The sequence below is a fragment of the Sphaerodactylus townsendi genome, linkage group LG08, assembly GCF_021028975.2.
Source record: "Sphaerodactylus townsendi isolate TG3544 linkage group LG08, MPM_Stown_v2.3, whole genome shotgun sequence".
NCBI classification, from domain to species: domain Eukaryota; kingdom Metazoa; phylum Chordata; class Lepidosauria; order Squamata; family Sphaerodactylidae; genus Sphaerodactylus; species Sphaerodactylus townsendi.
In genome coordinates, this window is record NC_059432.1 from 25,822,886 (window position 1) to 25,845,162 (window position 22,277).

Below are 22,277 nucleotides of genomic sequence, written 5' to 3' on the forward strand. Positions count from 1 at the left end.
TCTTTTTGGGATGTGGATATGTAGACGACGAAGAGTTGGCTTTTATACCCCACTTTTCTCTGCCTCAAGGCATCTCAAAGCGGCTTGCAATCACCTTCCCTTCCCCTCTCCACAACAGGCACCTTGTGAGGTAGGTGAGGCTGAGAGAGTTCTGAGAGAACTGTGACTGGTCCAAAATCACCCAGCATGTGGAGATTAGAGAGAACCACTCTGTCACTCTTAACCTCTACATCACACCGTGGCAAATTGTGCTGAGGAGTAATTCATAATTCAAAATTTTGTTGAGTCCAATGTGAGGCTGGAACAGCAATTGTAGTCTTTCTCTGGCAGTCTTCCTCAGAGACACATCATGGGCCATGCAGAACCTGAACAGGCAAGCCAGAATGGACTGTGGCTGGTTACTTGGCTTTAATCCTGTTCTCTGGTTTTCAGAGACCAAAGTTCAGGTTTTTATCTTATCATCAGGATGCTCTGTAAAGTCATTTCTATCCTATGAAAACAGGAGTGCCATAGATTTTTTTTAAGTCTGTAACATTCACAGACTAACTCAAAAGGAAAAGATTCTGGGGCTACAATACATTCAGCAGTCACAGCAAAAGCCAGGGATGAAGATACAATTGACAGCTGAAGCTGATTCATTTCTGTTTTTCATAGAGGGGCATAGAGGAGCAAAGGCACTAAAAAACAGTTGGCAACCCCATTCCTCGAAGGGAAGAGATTGTTGTGAGGCCAAGTAGCAATTATAGGAGAGAGAGAACCTTCTGGAAAAAAATCAGTTGGTGATGGGGTAAGTGGAACTGTGTGCAGGAGTTGCCAGCTGACAAGGAAAAAAGTATGACCTGCTCTTCTGCCTTTAATATCACCTTGATAGACAGAACTCGGCAAGTGACTTGTTTCTCGGCATGGAGAGGACTATCAGGAAGAACTGGCCACTGTGGCCACTGGACAAAAGTCCCTGTGGGAAGATGACATGATGGGGGGGCACCTCTTTTGAGCTCCCTGCCCAAACCCGGCTGTGGGAGGACAATACTACCCTGGCTGGTCATAAACTACTGCTGGACAGAGGTTGGCTGCCAGGATGACACTTGCCCAAACAAGCAGAAGAGCTGTCTGTACAATTTACACAACTGTGTGACTCAATAGCAGCAGCCACCTGGCCTGCTCAACCAGGTAGCCCATGCCAGAGCCAAGGAAGTGGCACACACTGTTGGAATAAGCGACTTCTGCATGCCTGGACACTGGGGGGTGCTGTATATCACTCTAACTGTGATGTTGCCTCTCTTGTTTGCCCTCCTTGTCTGGGCCAGGAGACCGCCCACTAACTTCCTTTCTTCCCCATGCTAGCCTTCACTTCTGCTCTAGCCTTTGACCCGGGCGCATGGTCAATGGCAGCCTGCTCAGTGGGGCCTTTCCCACTGCAGCATCCTCTCACATCCACACACGTGATGGCGCGTTAGTTGTGCCCACTTGTCATAGGGAAAGTAATCTCTTTAGATAGGGTTCTTTCTATCTACCTTTTCTTGGAACAAAGTTGTGAACTGAAGATGATTGAATAAATGTAAGTTTTACCTTTTACATTTATGTCTCTGGAGAACTTTCTATAAACTGCAGTCACACACACTACTGGGCATATCCATGACTCTAAACGAAATCTAACACACACAGGCCTCCCTCCATCACAGGCATGGTAGGTGAGGAGCCTGTTCAAGGGCAATTTTGGTTTCCCAGTCTGCCCCTTATAACTCCACATCAATCAGAATGGCATTTAATATTTGCTGATTTTGAACTAGATTCGACACAGAAACCCATGGATATAATAAAAACTTAAAAATACCCAGCCAAGGGTGTGTACTTTTCAGTTCAAATACTTGTGCAGAACATAACCACATCTGCTGCCTACTGAACTGAGTGCCTACCAGCTGCAGATATTTTCTACACATAGAGGAATTTCGAAGCGACGTTGTACTTTCCACACCAGAAGGGGCTCTCTCTTGGAGCTGTGGTTGCAACGGAATTAGGTGGCCTGGTCTTTCGGAGCAGCACAGCTGAACATTCATTCTGTCCTTGGCCCGCGCCTCATGAGGTGGTAATGTTACCGCCACAGGAAAATAAAGAAATATTTTCCTGAAGTCAGGTTGCCTGGCTACACTGGCTCCATGCCCGGATGCGTAGACTTGTGTGGTTCAGAAGCCTTCATAAGGTTCACAAAGAATGTATATGTATGATTGTGCCAGTGCTATATGGTTTCCCTTGGGTTTGTGTCATATTAGGATGTAATAAATGCCCCTTTTAAGTTGAATTTAGGATGTGCCTGTAGCTTAAGATGTTTGTTAGGTTCTTCAGTTAGCTTAAGGTTTTGTTATTGTTAGATCTAAGAAAACCATGCCAATAGAAGTATTTAGTGAAGTCACTTACACTTACCTACTTATAGAGTACTTAAAGGGACATGTATTATCCTTTAAGGTTTCCCTAATGTTTAAGTTAGAAATGTTATTTTTGAAATTTGTGTCTGATAGTAAAAGCAATAGCCAGTTAAGGTCTGATATTAAGGGATAAGGAAGCTGGCTCTGAAATTCAGCTTAGACCAACGCCCCGCTGACTCTTTGATAAGGTCAATGACCCTCTTTGGAATTACAAATCAAATCTGTAGCCAGCACCCAAAGGTCTCCCAGCCATTGGGAGACGTGCAGGAGCTACCATTGGACAGTTTGAACTTTTCTTTGTTACAGCAGAGGGAAGCGGGAGCCTTAGGGCATCACTAACAGGCGCAGCCACCTGATAGGAGATAGCTGGGTGTGGTGGTAAGCCCATCTGGATTTCGTGGACAATAGACGCTATCTGCTATCCGTTCAGGATCATTGCAAAATCCCGTGGAAAGACGCCTGACAGCGAGATTTGGGTTTCCCATTCAGAAAAGTGTAACGGTATCTGGTTTGTAAACTGTTTGTTTTCGCATGATTGTGGTGTTTTAGGGCGAAGGACTTGCCCCCTCCCCTCCCCTTTGCCCCCTTTGAAGTTTGGGAATAAAAGTTCTTGCACTGCGTTGCAAGGGCGCGATTCTCTCCTGACCGAGCTGTGACCACCATCTGCAATAAAATTCTTTTGCTTGAAGAACGCCTGCTTTCTGCGCCTCATTAAGTTGCTGAGCTGAAATCACTTATTGTTACCTGGCAAATTGCGGTAACAGTAACGCTGCCAATTTTTGAATTAGCTCCTGAGTCTGTTCCTAGAACAGCAGCTTAATCTGCAGCAATTAGCAGCGGTAATGCAGAGTTTTAAATCACAGAGAGATGCATCAACTGATTTCAGCATATCAGACCTCTTGTTTAAAATCCTGGAGAGGTGTCCATGTTACAGCCCCATTCAAAGAGGTAAGCGGAATCTGACGGTGGGAGCAATACAGGGCTGCGATGGCAGATTTGCCTTCCCGGGGCCATTTGCCCCAGCAGAGGGATGAATCTGTCGGCAGCTGGCTGCTGCAGTCTTCCGTGGCGATGGGAGGCACTGCTAGATGGTGCAACGGGGTCACTGTGTCCCCATCACTGGCCTAGTGGGGGTGGCTTGGGGGCATGGCTGAGCCAATGTTAGCAGGTGTCCTCCTGGCCACTGCCCCCATTGTGCCAGTGGCCAGAGCTGAGGGCTTACACCACCAAAAAGGTGGCATAAGTCCATTAAGCCCAATGGGGACTTCCCGATGGCAGGGAGGTTTGTTGGCATTGTCAGCCTGCCCACCTCACTGGGAAGCCTTCTTGGGGGCAGTGAGCTGGAGACCTATAGCCCATTGGATGGAGTACCCATCTTATAAAGGAAAAATCCCAGCTTTGTGGCATGCTAAGGACTAAAAGGTTTATAATGGCATTAAAATGACATATTCTGTGTATTATGGTATTATAATCCATTATTATGAAATACGATAGCAGTTTGAAGCAGATTCTATGCCAAATAAATCTCTTATTCTTCAAACCAATACTTCTGTTCAGAGCACAAGAACAGACTGTTGGAAGTGAAGGACTCGTGCTATCTCTTAACCTCAGACTCCAGAGAGGGACTTGACTAGAGGTTCACGGAGATAGTGGCATCCTTTCTCTACTGCTCTGACAGTATTCCCTTGATGGGTAGATTGCTACCCTCAGGAAAACTTCTTTCCTTCCTGCTTCTTCTCACACCTCCACTAGCACACACAATTCTCCATTTGCAGGAGACAAGTCCTGTATCTCCCTCCATCCCTGTTAGACTAGATGGGGACACTGCAGTTACTCTAACCTATGTAGAAATGGATAGACTACAGCCCAATTTGGGGATGGGGCAAAGTGATTTGTGGAGGTGGCAGTGGATTTGTCCTCTCTGGGGCACTTGTCCAAGTGGACAGGTAAATTTGCCAGCAAGTGGCCGCCGTACCCCTCCTCAATGGCCAGATGCAGCAAAGAGTGTTGCATCAGCACCTCTATGGCTGTAGTGGGAGGAATTCCAAAGGTGTTGCTGGGTGGAGCTGACTTTAGTTGGCTTCCACCCCAGCTTTGCCTTCTGAGACACTGTCACTTAGATCGTGGACTTTTGGGTGGTGCAAACCCATTGAGCCCAATGGAAGGTTTTTTGGCAGTGTGGAGGGGTTTTTTTTTGTCTCTTTGTGCCACCAAAAAGCCTTCTGGAGATGGTGGGATGGTGCCACAGCACTCTGGCTTGGGCTGCCCAGGGAATAGATTAGTTTGAATAGATAAAAGGGCTCTGAGTAATTTTGCTCTGGGATCATACAGAAATTGGATGAGGCTCTGCTGCACACAATAAAGCCTAGCACACTCTACTAAATTACCAGTTCAGAGTCTACCAGGCTGAGGAGTCCAGGTTCTGAACATAAACATCAACACAGGTAAGATCTCTTTGTTGTTTGGCCAGTTGGCAATGCGATGTAAACAAGGCAGCTTACAAAAATATTAAAAACAGCTTCATAATGTAATGAAAGAAGTTCCATAAATTTGCAGTTACCTCTAATAAAACTAAGATGACACAGGAGCTCTCAGCCTGTGACCCATTTATTTTTTAACTCCCCTCCATTACATAGAGCTGAAAGCAGAACTAAGTGGTGGAGTGTTGGGTGGTAGACAAGGCAGGGGCTGGACAGTTTGGGGTGAGGGATTGCAGCTCTGACTGTTCATTTTCAGTCAGGCATAAAAATAGTTCAGCAGGTTAGGGTTAACTCCAGGTTGGGAGATTCCTGCAGATTTGAAGGTGAGACCAGGGGACCGGAGAGGCCTCAGCTGAGTATAATGTCACAGAATCCAGCTATTTTATCCAGGGGGGCAGATCAGATCAGTTGCAATTCAGGGAGATGGCTAGGCCCCAGGGAGATTGGCCACTCTACACCAGGGTGAAAGGTTTTACCCTCTGTCTTTGCTTACTATGCTGGTTTGCTGTATGGAGGAGGTTTTTAGCAACCAAAGAGTGATCTTTCACTTTCAATCTGAAGCTGAACAGTGCATTTTATCATCTCATTCTCCTGCATGTCTTAACTAGACCAAAGTTTGTACTGCTGTGAATAGAGAAGGTGGATGAAAAAGACGAGCAGAAAGGGAAAGGGAGGTTCCTGTTTTGGCACAGTTTAGAGTGTGTAAACATTCTCTGGATTGCAGTTGGGCAAGACAGCACTCATTAAGTACTCATTAGTATAGCCTGTAGTCCAGTTTAGTGATTACTTAATTTAACCATAATAAGGGTGACGCATGGTAATAAATATTTGGAAGGCTACCAACAGTGCATAGTAGCTAGAATCTGAATGCGCTCAGGAAATGGAATGCTTTTTGGTATAGCACTGCTCACTATAACAATAGGCATGCAGAAGCGTACGGAGGGAAAATGGCACCCGGAGAAAACTAGGTCACCCCCCCCTCCTACACTCAGGGACATGGCTCAGTGGGCATGGCCCAGCCCCAAAGCCCTGCCCCCACCGGGCTCCCTGCAGCCCAGCTGCTGGGGAGAGCAGTTTCTGACCCCCAGTGATGTGCTTTTAAAAGCATGAAGGCCAGGGGCGGGGCTGGGGGTGGGGCCCTATCCCCAAGCCCCACCCCCAAGCCCCACCCCCTGCCCTCAGTGCTTTAAAAAGCATGTCGCTGGAGACCTAAAAACTGCTCTCCCCAGGATCTGGGGAGAGCAGCAGCTGGGCTAAAACGAACCAGGGGCAGGGGGAGCGGCTTGGGGGCTGTGGTTGAGGGTGGGGAATGGGGGTGGGGAGGGGGCAGTGGTGGGGGCAGAGCAGAGCTCCCCCACGCATCCCTGAAGGCCTGCTCCTGCAGAAGTCGGCCTGCAGGGAGGCTGGGAGGGGGGGTGGGGCTGCAGGCACACATCTTTTGTCACATGGGAGGGCCCCCCGGTGCCCCCCATGTGACTGAAAGGCATGCGCCTGGGGACATGGGTCCCTAGGTTGGGTCACCTCACTAGGCATGTAAAATCTTTTGAAATAATATCTTCCACTTGTTTCAGCAAACTTTTCTGTGCAATGCCTTGTGGTGGTGGAAAGGGTCGCCACCAGGTCACAGCTAACTTATGGTGACCCCGTGGGTTTTTCAAGGTAAGAGGCATTCAAAGTTGGTTTGTCATTGCCTGCCGCTGTGTAGCAACCCTGGAATTCTTTGGTGGTCTCCCATCCAATTATTAACCAGGGCCAACCCTGCTTACCTTCCAAGAACCAGAAATATCAAGCTTGCCTACATCATCCAGGTAATGGTTATGCCTAGATGGTACTTCTCCCAGCAACTGGGGCATTAAACAAGAAGAGCAAAAAATGTAACACTTGAAAAATTATCAAGTCACAGGGAGATGCTCTCAGCTACCATTTGACTCCATACTACTATTGAGGCTATAATTTTTGTTTTTAATGAAGAATCTAGGCGATGTCATAGCCAGCTTATATTTCAGTGCTTTCTGTGGCGTTTTTCACACGGACCACATATCCGTGGATAAGGAGGTGAAACATCCTGGTTCGGCCATGACTTCTGCATGGCTTCCGGGTCTAACTTGGGCCCACCTCGCGAGATTTCCCTTATCCTGCAGCTTTCGAAAAACGATAAACTGATGGCTCTTTTGAAAAAAACTGCGCCAATCCCGCTCCCATTCAAATACTGTGGGAGACGGACAGGTTTATTTTCCCTGCCTCACTGCCTGCAGCTAATCAGAACGTCGGGAAAACAGGACAGTTCCTGTGTGGGTGGCAATGTCAGCGAGGAAAATGAAAGTAAACCGGGGGGCCGTGCGTAATCACCTGGAGTTCTTTCTCCCGGCCTGAATGATGGGCCACCGTGCAGAGGGAGAACCTGAGATAGAAACATTCCGGTATGTATGATCCCAGTTTTCCCCTCGGATGTTTTGTCCATCCGGAAAACGTCTGTGTTATCTCTTTTCAGACTTGATTTGCGGCAGATTTACAATGTCATCTGTCCATACACCTGGACTGAAAAGGCTCTATCATTCCAGGGTTATGGACACCCTCCTTGCCTCTGTTGTTTTGAACATTCTAATTTGCTGTGCTGAACTACTTCCTCTTAATTCATACTCTGTCCTTTTCCAGGTTGAAGGGAATATTAATCACTCTTTTTTTCCTTTGTCCCATAATTATTGTCTTTTTCTATTATAAGTTACAAAATTATGATTGTAAAAAATGAAAAAGACACTTTGTTGTCTAAAAAAAGGCACTTGGAATGTTATTTCCTCCTTCCAGTGAATAGATTAAGTATTCACTGAGAAATGGGGCACTGGTGCCTTGAGTCAACAAGAAGTGACTAACTAAGAAACTAGGAATGAAGCATCACAAGCAAAATGACATTTAAAGATACAGTTGTAGGGGAAAATAGGATCTTTATTGAATGAGTACAGGGAGCATAATAGTAGTACCTTTTCCTTGGGCATAGGCATTGCCAGATGATTATGGGAGACATTGTGCTATATTGCATTCTGTGCATAACCCTATTTAATTTTGGCTTTTGTTGCACAAGCAGGTTGGAATGTGAAACCACCTTTAATAACCAAGTTAAAATGTTCCAAGTTCACTGAAGGGGAGGGAAGCCCTTCATCTGGTCATGGCCCACCCTCCCTGGGAGAAGGGGAGGGAGGGGCCATCATATGGTTGAGGCCCACCTACTCTGGGGGAGGGGGAGGAAGGGGAAAGGGGGCCCAGCATCTGGTCATGGCTCACCCAGCTTGGGGGAGGGGGAGAGAAAGGGGGGCATCATCTTGTCATGGCTCATCCACTCGGGGGGGGGGGAGGAGGGGAGGGGTCCTGTCATCTGTTTGTGGCCCACCCATGCTAAGGAGAGGGAAAGGGGAGGGTTAGGGAAGGGGAGAAAGGAAGGGGCCTGTCATCTGGTTGTGGCCCACCCACCCTGGAGGAGGAAGTGAGAGCCCTTGGCCTTGGCCAGTGGTGGGATTCAGCAGGTTTGCACCACTTCGGCAGAACCAATTGTTAAAATGGTGCTTGTAAACAAACAGTTGTTAAATTATTTGAATTCCACCACTGGAACTGGTTGTTAAATTATTTGAATCCCACCACTGGCCTTGGCCCACCCAGCCCCACCTTCTCTCCCTCCCCTCTCCTCCCCAGGGTGGGTGGCCATTTTTTCTTTGCTATGACCCTGGAGAGTTTTCAAGGCAAGAGATGTTCAGAGGTGATTTGCCACTGCCTTAAAGTAAATTTGAGATCCTTTAACCATTAATCCATTTGTACCCTGTACCCAAAATCCATGGCCTATTTCATTATACAACTTTTCACCTGTTCTTTGTGTCAAATCTCAATGAAAATATGTATTTTTGGCAATAACATGTTTATTGATTGACCACAATTCTACCTCAAATTATTATTAGAATGTTCAAAATCACAGGTTATTTTTATCTGTTTTAAATCTTTTTTAGTAATTGCGCATAAAGGATCAAATTCCCTTCTGCCATGAATTCTTCTCTTAATTTCATTTTACGTTCCCCCATATGGAAAATCAAAAATATCACCATATGCTATCCATTTCTCATCTGGATAAGGCCATTCACAGCCCCATTGAAGGAGCTGGGTGTCTGGCCACTGTGCTGCAGCCTGGCCGGCCCGCCGTTCCCAGGGAAAGTTCCTAGCAACGTGGGTAGCCTTAAAATGCAAAAAAAGGCCTTCCCTCTACTGAGAAGCCTCCAGTGACGATAATGGCCTCCAGTGGCCTTTTCAGTGGCATAAGTCCAAAGCCCTGCCTACTGGTGCAATTGGGACAGTATTGGGAGGAAGCCAACTAATGTCAGTTCCTCTCCCAGCCCAGTGTGCCAGCAACGGGGGTGCAAAGATGCTGGCACCATATCCAGCGCTATGTCCCACAGCTGGGGAGGTCCACCGCAGCTGTCGGCTGGTGAATTCACCCCTCCATTGGGGCAAGTGCCCTGGGAAGAGCAAATCTGCCAGCTCCATGTCTCTCCCACCAGCAGATCCCTGCCCCCTTTGGATGGGACTATCAGGGTCTTAACATATCTTAATGCAGAATTGGCTGTAATTCTCAAACTACCAATTCTGGAGTGAATTATAAAATCAAATCCTATTAACTCACATGGAATTTGAACTTGTAAATAAGATCAGGTCTGTAAGCTGCTAAAGCATGTAGCTGCATCTAGTATCAGTCAGTTATACAATGAACTGAATACAGCAATTTTGAAAATCCCTTGCTCATAACAGTTGAACTGGAAGGTCTCTACTTTTTAGTCGAAGTTTATGTTGACACCACATCAAACTCTGATGCGGCTGGAGGTCAGGTGACAAAAATTGAGTCATAGCACATGACAGCTTTTGCCCATTTAGAGCATTAATTTTGGGAACTGCTTGTGCTTCAAAACTGAGAATTTGTAACAGCAGTTCTGCTGATGCCCTAATAATCAATGTGTAGATGAAAGTCTGACATGAGCCAAAGCATGACCCACCATGCCCTTTCCATTGAAGGCATTTGGTAGCTGAGAAACAGACAACAGGGAAGGCTGTTAGACCTTCTTTATATACAGAAAGCAAGGACGTAGGTAAGGGGGGTTCTCGGGTTCAACCCCCCTATTACATGTCCGAAGCTCCACCCCCGTTTGTGGGTTTTTTGTATTTTTTCCAATGTTATTTTCATTTTTGGCCTGCAGGAGGCGCAGTTTCTAGGCTAGAAACACCAAAACTTCAGGATATCTTTAGGAGACTCTCCTGCTGATACCAGCCAGGTTTGGTGAGGTTTGGTCTAGGGGGTCCAAAGCTATGGGCTCCCAAAGGGGGTGCCCCATCCCCCATTGTTTCCAATGGGAGCGAATAGGAGATGGGGACTACACAGAGGGTTCATAACTTTGGCCCCCCTGAACCAAACTTCACCATACCAGGGTGATATCATAAGAGGTGTCTCCTACTGATACCACCCATGTTTGGTGAAGTTTGGTCTAGGGGGTCCAAAGCTATGGACTCCCAAAAGGGGTGCCCCATCCCCATTGTTTCCAGAGGGGGCTAATAGGAGATTGGGGCAACACCTTTGAGGGTTCATAACTTTGGACCCCCCTGAACCAAACTTCACCAAACCTGGGTGGTATCATCAGGAGATCCTCCTAAAGATACTCGGAAAATTTGGTGCTGCTAGCTTAACAATTGCATCCCTGACAGCAGGCACTCCCCAAACTTCCCCAGATTCTCCTTTTAAATCCACCCCCTTTGGCATGGATTTCAAGGGAGAATCTGAGGTCCCCAGTTTAAACATTGAAAGTGATGCTGTTTCAGGGTGGGGGATAATCCACCCCCAAACAGCATAACTTTTAATGTTTAAACTAGGGACCCCAGATTCTCCCTTTAAGGTGGATTTAAAAGGAGAATTTGGGCTCCCTAGTTTAAACACCATTGAAAGTGATGCTGTTTGGGGGTGGATTCCAGCATCACAGCAGCTGCCCATTGGCCCCCCCCCCACAAAACTCAGATTTTGCACCAGGCTCCATTTTCCCTAGCTACACCTCTGCTCGGAGGGGAGGACAGAAGGGACTGCCAGCTGGGAGCCCAGCCGGTGGGGGGCGGGCAGGGGAGTCTGCCGTTCCTGGCATCGGAGAGCTGCTTTTATAAGCACCGAGGCCAGGGGCAGGACTTGTGGTTTGCTCCGCCCCCAGGGGCAGGTGGGGGTGTGGCCCCACCCCCTGAACCCCCCATAAAAAATCTATACCTACGTCCCTGTACAGAAGGCCCCATGTTCAATCCCTGACATCTCCAGTTAATAAAGGACTGGTTACTAAGAAAGATGTCTACTTAAGACCATGGAAAGTCACTGCCGCTTGGAGTAAACAATACTGAAGCAGAGGTCTAATGAGACAACTTCATGTGTGTTCATGTGATATTAACATAGTAATGAAGAAAAATTTGGAGTTGACTTAACATGTCCTCATTGACTGTGTAATGAAACTGAAAAAGTATTTCCCCTTCATCACCATTGTGTCAACTGCATCTTGCACAACAGAGGAGCACTTCAACATGAATCAAGACTTGTTTCATCCTAGACTTGAATGTGCAGAAATTAAGCATCTAATGTTCAATGTGGTGCAACTGCTAGATTCTTCAGGGAAATTTGCTTAAGTCCAGTAAGGTCTACTTAATGATCGTAATATTTTCCAGCCATATCCGAAGGAATCACCTGAATCATTTCTGCTTGCTTACTCAAAGGGATTGTGAAGGGGTGCCAAGGGGTTGTGAAATTAGATCATTACCTATTTTGTCTTATTTGTTGCCAAGAATTGGATATAGTGACTTCAATGATAAATACCTCCCTTACTAAGGGAGGGCCCCATCATTAATGGGGAGGGGGTTCTCTTGCAGTAACCAAGGTAATTAGATGGATGTTAAGTCGCAACTGAGTTATGGCAATCCCAGCAAGGGGTTTTCAAGACAATGTACTCCCATTATTAGGGAAAACAATCACTGGATAAGGGCGATTGGGCCAATTTGAAATCAGTTTCAATTCTGCCTTTTCCTGGCAAGACAATCAAACAGCACTTCTTCAGGTTTTTCTAAATGACAACCTTTTCAATTGGGTTTTAAGCCTGGTTACAAAACAGTGACAGGCAGGAGGAAATACACCTCTCTTGATTCTTTTGAACTTCTCAGAAGCTTTTGATATGGTTCACTGTTATTTTTGATCTGCTGGCACATCCAGTGGAAATCTTAGGAATCTCTGAAGAATTAGATCTTTTCTGGCTGATACATTTGAAGGTAATTACTGGGGGTGCTGGAGCAGCCTCCTGGGATTTATTATATGGAGATGTTGCAAGTTCAGGGTTGTATCGAACATTGCCTAATAGCTCTATAAGGCCACTGAGACCATGCACTTATATTGGGATGGTTGTTACCAATATTAAACATTTATTTATGCAAACATTCAGGAGCAGCTATGTCTATGACAAGCCAATGTATTTAAGCAGGAATCAGATAAACGAAGCTCAACAAGCTGAAAGTGAATCCAAATAAGACTAGATGGGCATTCCTGTGACAGATGGACTAGTCTTGATTCTGACCAATCTAAGGATTTGAGTCTATTCTTGAAAAAGCAGGTCAAGGCAGTAACCACACATATCTTCTTTGATACACATGCTATACCGATAGCCCAGTCCTGAGGGCTGATGTGGTCGCGGTGATGAGTTACCAATACAAAAGCAATGCCACTGGTCCATTTTCTGTGGACAGCCTCTCTGAAGAAAGCATACTGCAACTGACAAGACAAACTCAGCAACTGACCAAATATCTCTCTAACATCAAACCAGTCCCTTTAAAAGCTACATAGAAAACACGTTAGCCTTCATATTAACAAAACTGAAAGTTAATTTTAGAAGTGTACTAGGCAAAGGGACAATGGAAACCAAGCTGGGGTCAAGAAATCCCATAAGCACCATCTCTTCCTATGTGACCTGTCTCTAGTTTTTGCCTTTAAAAGCAGTAAGAGGTCTTGTCCAAATGTGCTGTGTTTCTAATCATAATAGCATGCTAAACACATAGGAATTCAGGTGAATCTGCAATTCAGAGGTGATTATGTTACATCTGACACACATAAAATGTATAAAAAGACAATTTTAAATATACGTATTCCCAAAATAAACAGATGCTGAATTGGTTGTTGTGGGTTTTTCAGGCTGTGTGGCTGTGGTCTGGTAGATCTTGTTCCTAATGTTTCGCCTGCATCTGTGACTGGCATCTTCAGAGGTGTATCACAGAGGGAAATCTGTTACACTCTGAAGATGCCAGCCACAGATACAAGTTAGGAACAAGATCTACCAGCCCATGGCCGCACAGCCTGGAAAACCCACAACAACCAGTTGAATCTGGTCGTGAAAGCCTTTGACAATAGATGTTGCATTGGTTCAAAATGAAATTCTATAGGAAAAGCTATTAAATACCTAGTCAGCTTCATAACTGATTGGGGATTTGAAATCAGGACTTAACTAGCCCAAGTCTGACTTACTAACAATATTACTACACCAAACTGGTTCTCACTTCAATTTCACTCTTCCTTCAAGCTGAGGTAGCTCACTTGTTCTCAAAGAGTCTCTTACTGTGAGACGGCCCTAGACTCCTGCTTAGTTTCAGCAACATTACTGTAGCAGTGTTGGCTGCATGGATGACCTTGACTCCCCCATAATGCTCTCTTCTACATAAAGCTTGCTCAGCAGGCAGTTGGTGGGTACACATGCTCAAATCCCCTGTGGCGATAGAGCAGGATATAAATTAAGACATTGAATTAAATATGTAGTTGCCTTGTGGAAAGAACACTCAACGTCATCCCAGTTTGCAGTCCAATTCTCCCAAGGTGACCATGCTAGCACAGCAAGAAGGAAGCTTGCATGTTGCATCTGTACCAGCATCTCCATTTCATAGTTACAAGTCTACTTCAAACATCAGGGCAACACTTGGCATCAGGTATACCATCAACAGGAACTTGCAGCCAACCACTAACCTCTTGACAAGAGCATAACATGTGTTTCCAAATCTGTGTTTGTTATAAAGTTTACTTTTTTTTAAGGTGCTTGTGTAAAATGACATGGGTATACACATGACATATGTGTAATGTGTGAAGCAGTCTGCCAAGATCCTTTGATTGTCTCAAGAACAACTAAGAGAGATACCAGTGGTGTAGTGGTTAAGAGCAGCAGTTTGTAATCTGGAGAACTTGGTTCAATTCCCCCACTCCTCCCGAAGAAGCCTGCTAAATGACTTTGGGTCAGTCTCTGTTCTCTCAGCACTATCTTGGCCCATGCAGGCAATCACAAACCACCTCTGAACATCTCTTGCCTTGAGAACCTTGCAGGGGTTGGCATAGGTCAGCTGAGACTTGACAGAACGCGCATGCCTACACAGCACAAATTAAAGGAGTGTTACCGCGCTGCCTGGGTAACTTTTAATAACTCCAGACCAACCAGCTCTCGGCAGCGCAGAGGAACAGAAACAGGACCCAACACAGCGAGTATAGTAAAGTAGAAAAGAGTTTATTGAGATGCTGACCTACGTGTCAGCACCTCCACACCACGGCAACTGTGCTGCCTTGCAGCTTTACAACAACTTTTATACACCATCTCCCGCCCGGGAATCTGGGAGGGTACAGGACAACCTACCACAATTCATTCACAAATACATGAGAGCCAATCATTCATCTACAAGCACATAGGAACCAATTAGAGTCCAGTGGGCAGTCCCTTCTTGAATTTTGTGGCCGGAAGCAGGGCGATGGCCCGTATGAAGGACGAGAGCACAGGCGAGAAAAACACAATAAAGGAGTCGCTTTTGGGTGCTTGAGGTCAGGAAGCGGGAAGGAAACCCCCTAATGACGAGCCCGCAGCAACCCTTTATCTGCCTGGATGGTGGAAGGAGTTAGGCCGGAGGCGCTTCTTCCCTTTTGTCAACGTCCATTCAGAGTTTTTATAAATGAAAGGGACATGCCCAGGTGGAGCAGGGGTGGATTCCTGCCTTGAGCCAAGGAGGTTCCATGCAGACACAATTGCAAAACACAACAGTAATTCCTACATTCTACCTAATACAGCTTGTTCCTATCTAACGTATAAAGAAATCAAACATAATTTCACCTTTATTTAAAACCAAGATCAGAAATGGAATAAATCGTTTCTGACTCCGCTATCAGGAGCCTGCCCAATGCAGTAGCACAAATTCTTGGGGTGAGGAGCAGAATCAGGAAGAATGATATCCACCCACCCTCTTCTACTCACAGCTATTACAATCTGCAAGAAACAAATGATTAATGCACTTGTGATCTCCAGGCTCAGATTCTGTAGCTCAACATATTTGGGACAGACACCAAAGAAGCTTCAACTGGAAAAAAATGCAGCATAGCTCTCATGTCTCTTTGTTTCACTTCTGGAATTCATATTTTTAGTCTCTTATCCCTGCAGTAATGGATGGGACAAATTTAAGTTAATTACATTGTGGATGCGGTGAGCATGCGATTAACATTATACTCAAGGATCAAAGGTAAATATGTAATTGGACTCTAAAACATCTGTAATAACACTGGCAGCAAATAAACTCTTTCCATGTAGAGCATGGTAGCTTCCTCCCCCTGGCCGTCTCTGAATCAATCAGATGACTTCTGGACTCTGCTCAGGAGGAGGAAGTGGCAAATGCAGAGCAGACCCTAGACAGGAGAAGTAGAGACAACAAGCCCTGCTGCTGCATGGGAACATGCAGTTCTGCCCATGAATTATTATAAAGGTTACATTTGGCCCGAAAGTTCGTGGCTCATCTTGCTCTAGAGATAAACACACAAAAGCCTCTTTTAGCCAAACTGGAGCTCACTGAAGCAAAAAGTTAAAAAGCCTCTTTGTGTTTAGGGTCATAACCAGGTCTCCATATTTAATTTATTTAATGATTTATTCAATTTCTACCTTGTCAACCAAAGTCAGGCTCAGGGTGGCTAATAACAACAACAACAAAAAAAATCAGATTAAAATAGTATGTTATTTAACATGCAAATTATGTTTAAAATCTTTATTAGCTTCAAAATTCCCGATGGCGCGTTTAGATGATGCTATATAGGTACAGCTGACGTGTAAGAATTAAAAAATCTTCCCAGCTGCTCAAGCTTTAAGCAATAGCCATTGTGTAGTTTGCACTGTGCCATGACCTGGATAACCCAGGCTAGAGCCAGTGTGGTATAGTGGTTAAGAGTGGTGGACTCTAATCTGGAGAATTGGGTTTGATTCCCCCAGAGGCATACCTAGGGTAAATAGCACCTGGGCCAAGCAGCAAAACTGCACCCATCCTGCCCCATGGAGGCGCATACCCCTGTTTAACTTTTTCTCTCCCCCACCCACTGCCCATGAAGAGGACGGATTTGCTGGTGCTGCTCTCACCTCCACTGCCCCTTCCCGCAGACACAGCCAACTCACCAGCCTGACTCCTCTGGACATGCTGCTTATCTGGACATGCAGCTTGAGGAACAAGAGGTGAATGACCTCTTTGCCTAGGAGCCCAGCTTTCCTCTGGCTTCGGCCTGCCGCTTTTCTGGTGGACTCTCTTTGCTCTGGGCTCCGCTGGGTGGTGGAGCCAGAGGTGGTGGGCAGTGGTGGTGGTGGAGGCAGTGCACAAAGCCACTGGGGTGCTGCTGGGACTCGCTGTTCACTCCCAAGGGCACGGCGGGCTACAAACGACTGCACCTTGGTGCTTGAAGGATGAGTGCTGGCGGAAAAAGGCTCCGGGGACTTGAGGGCCTGCAGGGGGAGGGAAGGGGCAGCAGGACAAAAATTATGTGCACAAGTGGCACCTAAGGTGCACAACCTCCCTGCGACCTCCCCCCCCCCCCATACATGACTGGATTCCCCACTCCTCCACTAAAGCCTGCAGGGTGACCTTGGGCTAGTCTCAGTTCTCTCAGAACTCTCTCAGCCCCACTGACCTCATAAGGGGTCTGCTGTAGGGAGAGGAAGGGAAGCAGTTTGTAAGTTGCTTTGAGACTCCTTACAGGAGAGAAAAGTGGGGTATAAATCCAAACTCTTCTTCATCATCATCTTGGAAGCTAAGCAGCATTGGCCGAGGCTAATATTTGGATGGGAGACCTACAAGGAACGGCGGGGTCGTGATGCAGGCAATGGCAAGCCACTCTGAATATCTCTTGCCTTGAAAACCCTACAGGGTTACCATAAATGATTGCTAAGTGTGTTTAGTGGAGAGTAAATGACACTGTGCTCCATGGGACTTAATTTCTGACCATACATATTTAACACTGCATTCTAAACTACTTCAAATGAGCAGGATAGGACCGAACGGCGAACCTGCAATTTAACCTTAAGCATCTCCCTAACCTTACTATTATTGTACACTGCACATGGCCTTGAACGTCATTTCTTTGGAACCACTTCTTAAGAATTTAACAAAAAAACAACAACTTTTTCGTTAGCACAATAGAAACAAAACCTTAGATCCCTACAAAAATTACAGCTACTTCGAACAATTACGCTTAGGCTCCGGTTGGGGGCTTTCTCCCAAACACATCTCCATAAATTACGCATTTTTTATGTCGACCCCCCCTCCCCCTAAGATTAATCAGCGTCAGCCGACCTAGCAAAGAATAGGACCAGCTGGGGGACACCGAAGCGCATGCGCGAAGAAGGTTACAGGAAAAGGAGGATTTTTCACTTTAACTCGGAGCTTGCGCAATAGCAACGGTTTGGGGAGAGGGGGCGGGGCGGCCGCGCCCCTCCTCCGGCCTCACCACAGCGCACGCGCACACGGTTGTGTTTCCTTCGGGTGGGGGGGCTTGTTATATAGCCCGGCGGTCAGCTGACTCTCCCGCATTGCAGGCGGCGCTGCTTGAGAGAAACAGAGTTATGGCGCGGCTCGCCGGTTTCCTCCTCCTCCTCGGCTGCTTTGCTGCAGGTGAGGCCGGTCGCGCCCTTGCACCCGTGCCCGCAGGGCTAGTAGGCGAGAGCGCTGGGAAGGGCCGGCGCTCGCTGGGCCAGGCTGCGGTCGTTGGAGGGTTGCGGGTGTTTTCCAGAAGAGACCCTCATGGCGCCGGAGCGGACCCCAGGGAGGGCGACGGGGGGCGGGAGCGTAGATGTAGCTTCTCTTCCGGGAGGATCCTCGTTCAACCCCCGTGAAGGACATTCCCCCTTCTCCTCCTCCTCCCTCCCGTGGGTTTAGGGCATTTTATTTCTCGAAAGGCGCTGCGGGGCAAGGAAAAAAGCCCAGTCATTCCTATTGAGCTCCAGACGCTTCGGGGCCTCCGCGGCCACATCTTTGTTTACTAGCCCCGGGGCATCGCCAAGCTGACCCCTGTCCCTCCCTCCTCCTTTCCGCCATTGTCTGAAACTGCGTGCACGCTTTTCAGTCTGTTCGCAGATCCTCTGTGTTAGCGTGATGTCCAACAGCCTGTTTTCCTAGCAGGCCGCAGACAGGGGGATGCAGACGATGGCCGGCTTTCCTCCTTGGTCATGCTAGCATTTTGCAGTGAGAAGCGGGCAGCCTGCTTTCCTGGGAACCGGGGTTTTTATCTCAATCTGTCAATCTGCGCCTTCCCTTTTTAAAACCCATATGAGCTTTTTTTGTTCTGCGTTCTCTGACACACACGGACGTGTATTTGGCTCTGCCAATAGGTAAACAGTAAATACAAGCTGTGACTTGTGTTTCTTGTAATGTGGTACAAATGTGTGCTCAGACAGTACAGCCAAGTGTGTGCATGAAAGGCTTTTTCTAAAGTATTTCTGGGAAATAGACGTAAAATGTCATTGCCGAGCAGTGGCATTATCTGGAACATAACCTTTTTGTTGCAACCAAGATGCTAGCTCACAATTGTTCTTTCTGTTGTACCTGCTTATCTTTTATTTGCACTGCCCATTTCTGGGGGATGTAGACTTCAGATGCAAAAACTTATTTACGAGCTTTATGTAGTTTTGTACTGTTTCTGTCCTCCATAAGACACGTATGGCTAGTTGGAGAAACTAAAATAACTATTTAACTAAAATGACATGTTTTTCTAAACCTGTGTGGTGAACTGAGCCCCAGGAAGGAACTTAATAACAATCAGGATGTTAGTAGGTTGGGCACATGGCTGTGGAATAAACAGCAGTCAGTGACCTTCCTCTGAATTCTTCTAGCTTAAATAGTCAAATGGAACTGCATTAATCAAATCCTGAAGGAACCAGGTACTTGTTAAAATTCCACAGATAACGTTTTAACTTGAATATTTACTGCCTGCTAAAAGCATGAATGAGAAAAGTATCTGAAAATTCTTGTTAGAGAATAGTCTTTGGATATTCTCCATAATTACGGCCACATACTAGTACTAACGTTCCTTATAGTCTATTCCTAACAGTCCTTATCGTCCTTAATTAAGCCAAAAATAGTGCTCATGAACAGAAACAGAAAAAAATGAGTTTAGATCCTAATTTTTTTGGCTTCTAGTGACTAAGATGGTTTGTCAGTACTTCTATTAAGGTATAAGAACATAAGAAAGAGCTTGCTGGATCAGACCAGAGCCCATCTAGTCCAGCATTCTGCTACTTGCAGTGGCCCACCAGATATCTTTGGAGCTCACATGCAGGATGTGAAAGCAATGGCCTTCTGCTCCCAAGCACTAGGTCTGCTAAGGCATTTGCAATCTCAGATCAAGGAAGATCAAGATTGGTAGCCGTAGATCAACTTCTCCACAAATCTGTCCAATCCTCTTTTAAATCTATAAAGATATAGATAGCTATGCTGTAATCAGTTGCAAAAACCCCCCAAGCCTCTCAAGTTTACGAATAAACAGGCACTGATAAGAACTGTCTTAAAAATGCCTGTTCAGATTCACATGGGGTTTGGTTAACCAATGACGAGTGTTGCTGTTCAGGGACTCTGGTGAGTAATGCCTGAGGCACACTATCATGTGACTCACTGTGTAGTGTGTGTTCTGTCTCAATCCATTTTCTACCTCAGGAAGAGTTCTTTACTGTGAAGTTTCTGGGTTGACCCCAGTGGTTTTGTAGTTTCATTCAAGAACTCCTGATTCAGTTAGTTCAAAAGCAGAGAAAGTAGCATTTGACACAGAAGGGCCCGGTAAGAACTTGAGGGAGCATCTCATTTTCTGTGTATTTCATCCCCCATTATATCCATGTCCCCTTCCATGGCAGTCCCCAAAGCCTCTGCCCTTTTCCTGCTTCTTCCATTTCTTCCCTCCTACTCTACCTTTTATCTGCTTTAGAGTCTTCAGCTTCCCCTCCTTCCTTCCCCATGGTAGCCTGTCCTTGGGAAAAGTCTGGCTAAGTTGCATGGTAGCCCCAAGCAGTGAGCCGAGTGGTGTAGATAGTGAGTCTCCATTGGTCACCACTGCACTTCTCCCCAGAAAATCCTCTGTCATGGACATAAGGGAGAAGGAAAAAAAATGCTTTTCAGGGCTGTTCTGGCCTCCAGGTCTGCCCTAGCTCTCCCCTAGCTCTCCCTCCCAATTCCTTTGCTTTACAGAAATCAAGGCTTAGAAGGCTTATCAATATTGTGGCTACCCCATTAAGTCTTCAAAAAATGAGCTGTACTCATAGAGTGACTTAGTGCGGGTATTTTCTAGAAAGCATATTCCAGCATTCTGGCAGAGACCCAGCACATTGGAATGCTTAGTCCTGGACTATGATCTTGAAAATATCAGTTTGAATTCCCACGCTGCAGTGGAAACTTGCTGGGTGATCTTGGGCCTGCCACGGTCTCAAACTGACCTACCTCCCAGGGTTGTTGTGAGGATAAAAAGGAGAAGAAAATGGTGTAAATTGCTTTGAGTCCCCATTGAGAAGAAAGGTGAAGTGTAAATGAAATAAAATGTTTCTCTTATTTTGAGTTTTCCATCCCAAATGTATTTTGGATTTTTCTGCAGATTTGGAACTCCCCTGTCTGTCCCTAACTCTGTTTTGTGGGTCTCTTCATCTACATAGTGGCTTGGATTGTAATGCGATATATGCTGTGGAAGATTTTCTTTGATTCAGGCTCTGTGTTGGGTAAAGAAACCCCCAACTGAGTTACAAATAGACCATTCTAAAGCTGTGAAACACTGTCTGATGCTTTGCAACTTGCACCTAGTGATAAAAAATGGAGGAGAGGGGTTTGACACCACATTCTTCATTGTTTATCTTGTATAGGAGGAGAGAAATGGCTGATTCAAGTCAGGTGAATCTATACTGCAAAAACAGTAATGCATCATACTGGCCTGGGATAGTTATTTTAATACTTTTTGCAATTCCTGATAAAGGTCAGCAATTTGCAATCTATACATATAAAAATCTATCAGTTCGTTTTTCTGTTGACAGGTAATCTCCCAAACTACTGGACTGATTGCTTTGAAATTTTCACACAACATCGCATTCACGTTCGGCCAGGTTTTCATGCTGTTTCCACACCTCCTGTTGTGTACATGTCACAACTGTGCCAGTTATTGTGTACATGCCACACCTGTGACAATTGGAACCACAGTTCTGTTCCGCAACAGCGCCATCTGCTGGCCGTCAAAGCAACACCCTCTGATACAAGGGAACCAATTATGCCTTCCTTGAAAACCACTGCCTTATGGAGTGAAAAGGATGGGGCGGGCTATCTGCACATGGCCCACCCACCCTAGCGGAGGAAGGGGAAGGTGAGGGAGGGTCCAGGGGTTGGCTAGACCAAACACTCTGAAATTTGAACACAAGCAGTTAGCTCATGCCTCCCCAGCATGTTTTACGCTAGATAATTCGCCTGCTAGGGAAGGGAGTGAAAGGGACAGGACCAGCCCACCTGGACATGGCCCACCCACGCTAGCGGAGGAAGGGGAACGTTAGGGAGGGACCTGCAGGGTTGCCGTGCAAGGGAACGGGAGAGAGGGAGGGGAGCGAGGGGGCCCTTGCCTCTCCCCTCCCTTGCAATCATTGTGCAATGACACATGTTCGAACCGTTTGCTTCCCCTTTTCTTTCTTTTCCACTTCACCAGACTGAAGCCACAGCAACTTGTGGCCGGGCATGCTAGTTCCTGATAAACCTCAACGTCAATAAAATATTTACTATAAAAATAATAGGAATAATAGAAAGGCAAAATTATTAAGATGAGCAAGAAAGGGGGGAAAATGCCAAGACACAAAACTATGCTTTCACATACTGATTATTATAACATTCCATCTTTTACTCCTCCGCCCCAATATATCATTTTCTTTTTAAAGGAGCCATTGGCTGCACACACCTAAGCTGTCTAAGCCCTGAAATCCAGTGTTAGAGCATTGGACTTCTGGTGAGAGAAGAGAATTTCCCTCAGTATTTGACTGTATTGTTGAATTGCTTTTGC

At 46.1% G+C, this 22,277-nt stretch overlaps 1 protein-coding gene and 1 long non-coding RNA gene across 3 annotated transcripts in view; one reads left to right on the forward strand and one right to left on the reverse strand.

Moving 5' to 3' along the window:
- Positions 1 to 15,038: 15,038 nt before the first annotated feature.
- On the reverse strand, positions 15,039 to 17,595 carry LOC125438248. Its single transcript, XR_007245319.1, has 3 exons — positions 17,564 to 17,595; positions 16,396 to 16,716; positions 15,039 to 15,393 (listed from the first exon to the last, which is right to left on the reverse strand). It is a non-coding gene; the product is annotated as an uncharacterized LOC125438248 (long non-coding RNA).
- A 128-nt stretch (positions 17,596 to 17,723) lies between these two features.
- Positions 17,724 to 22,277, forward strand: part of LOC125437695 (prosaposin) — a 32,405-nt gene continuing 27,851 nt past the window's right edge. For both annotated transcript variants that reach the window (XM_048505543.1, XM_048505544.1), the window contains exon 1: positions 17,724 to 17,881. In XM_048505543.1, coding sequence (XP_048361500.1) covers positions 17,833 to 17,881 — 49 coding nt within the window. In that variant the 5' untranslated portion in view covers positions 17,724 to 17,832. The remainder of the gene's footprint in view (positions 17,882 to 22,277) is intronic.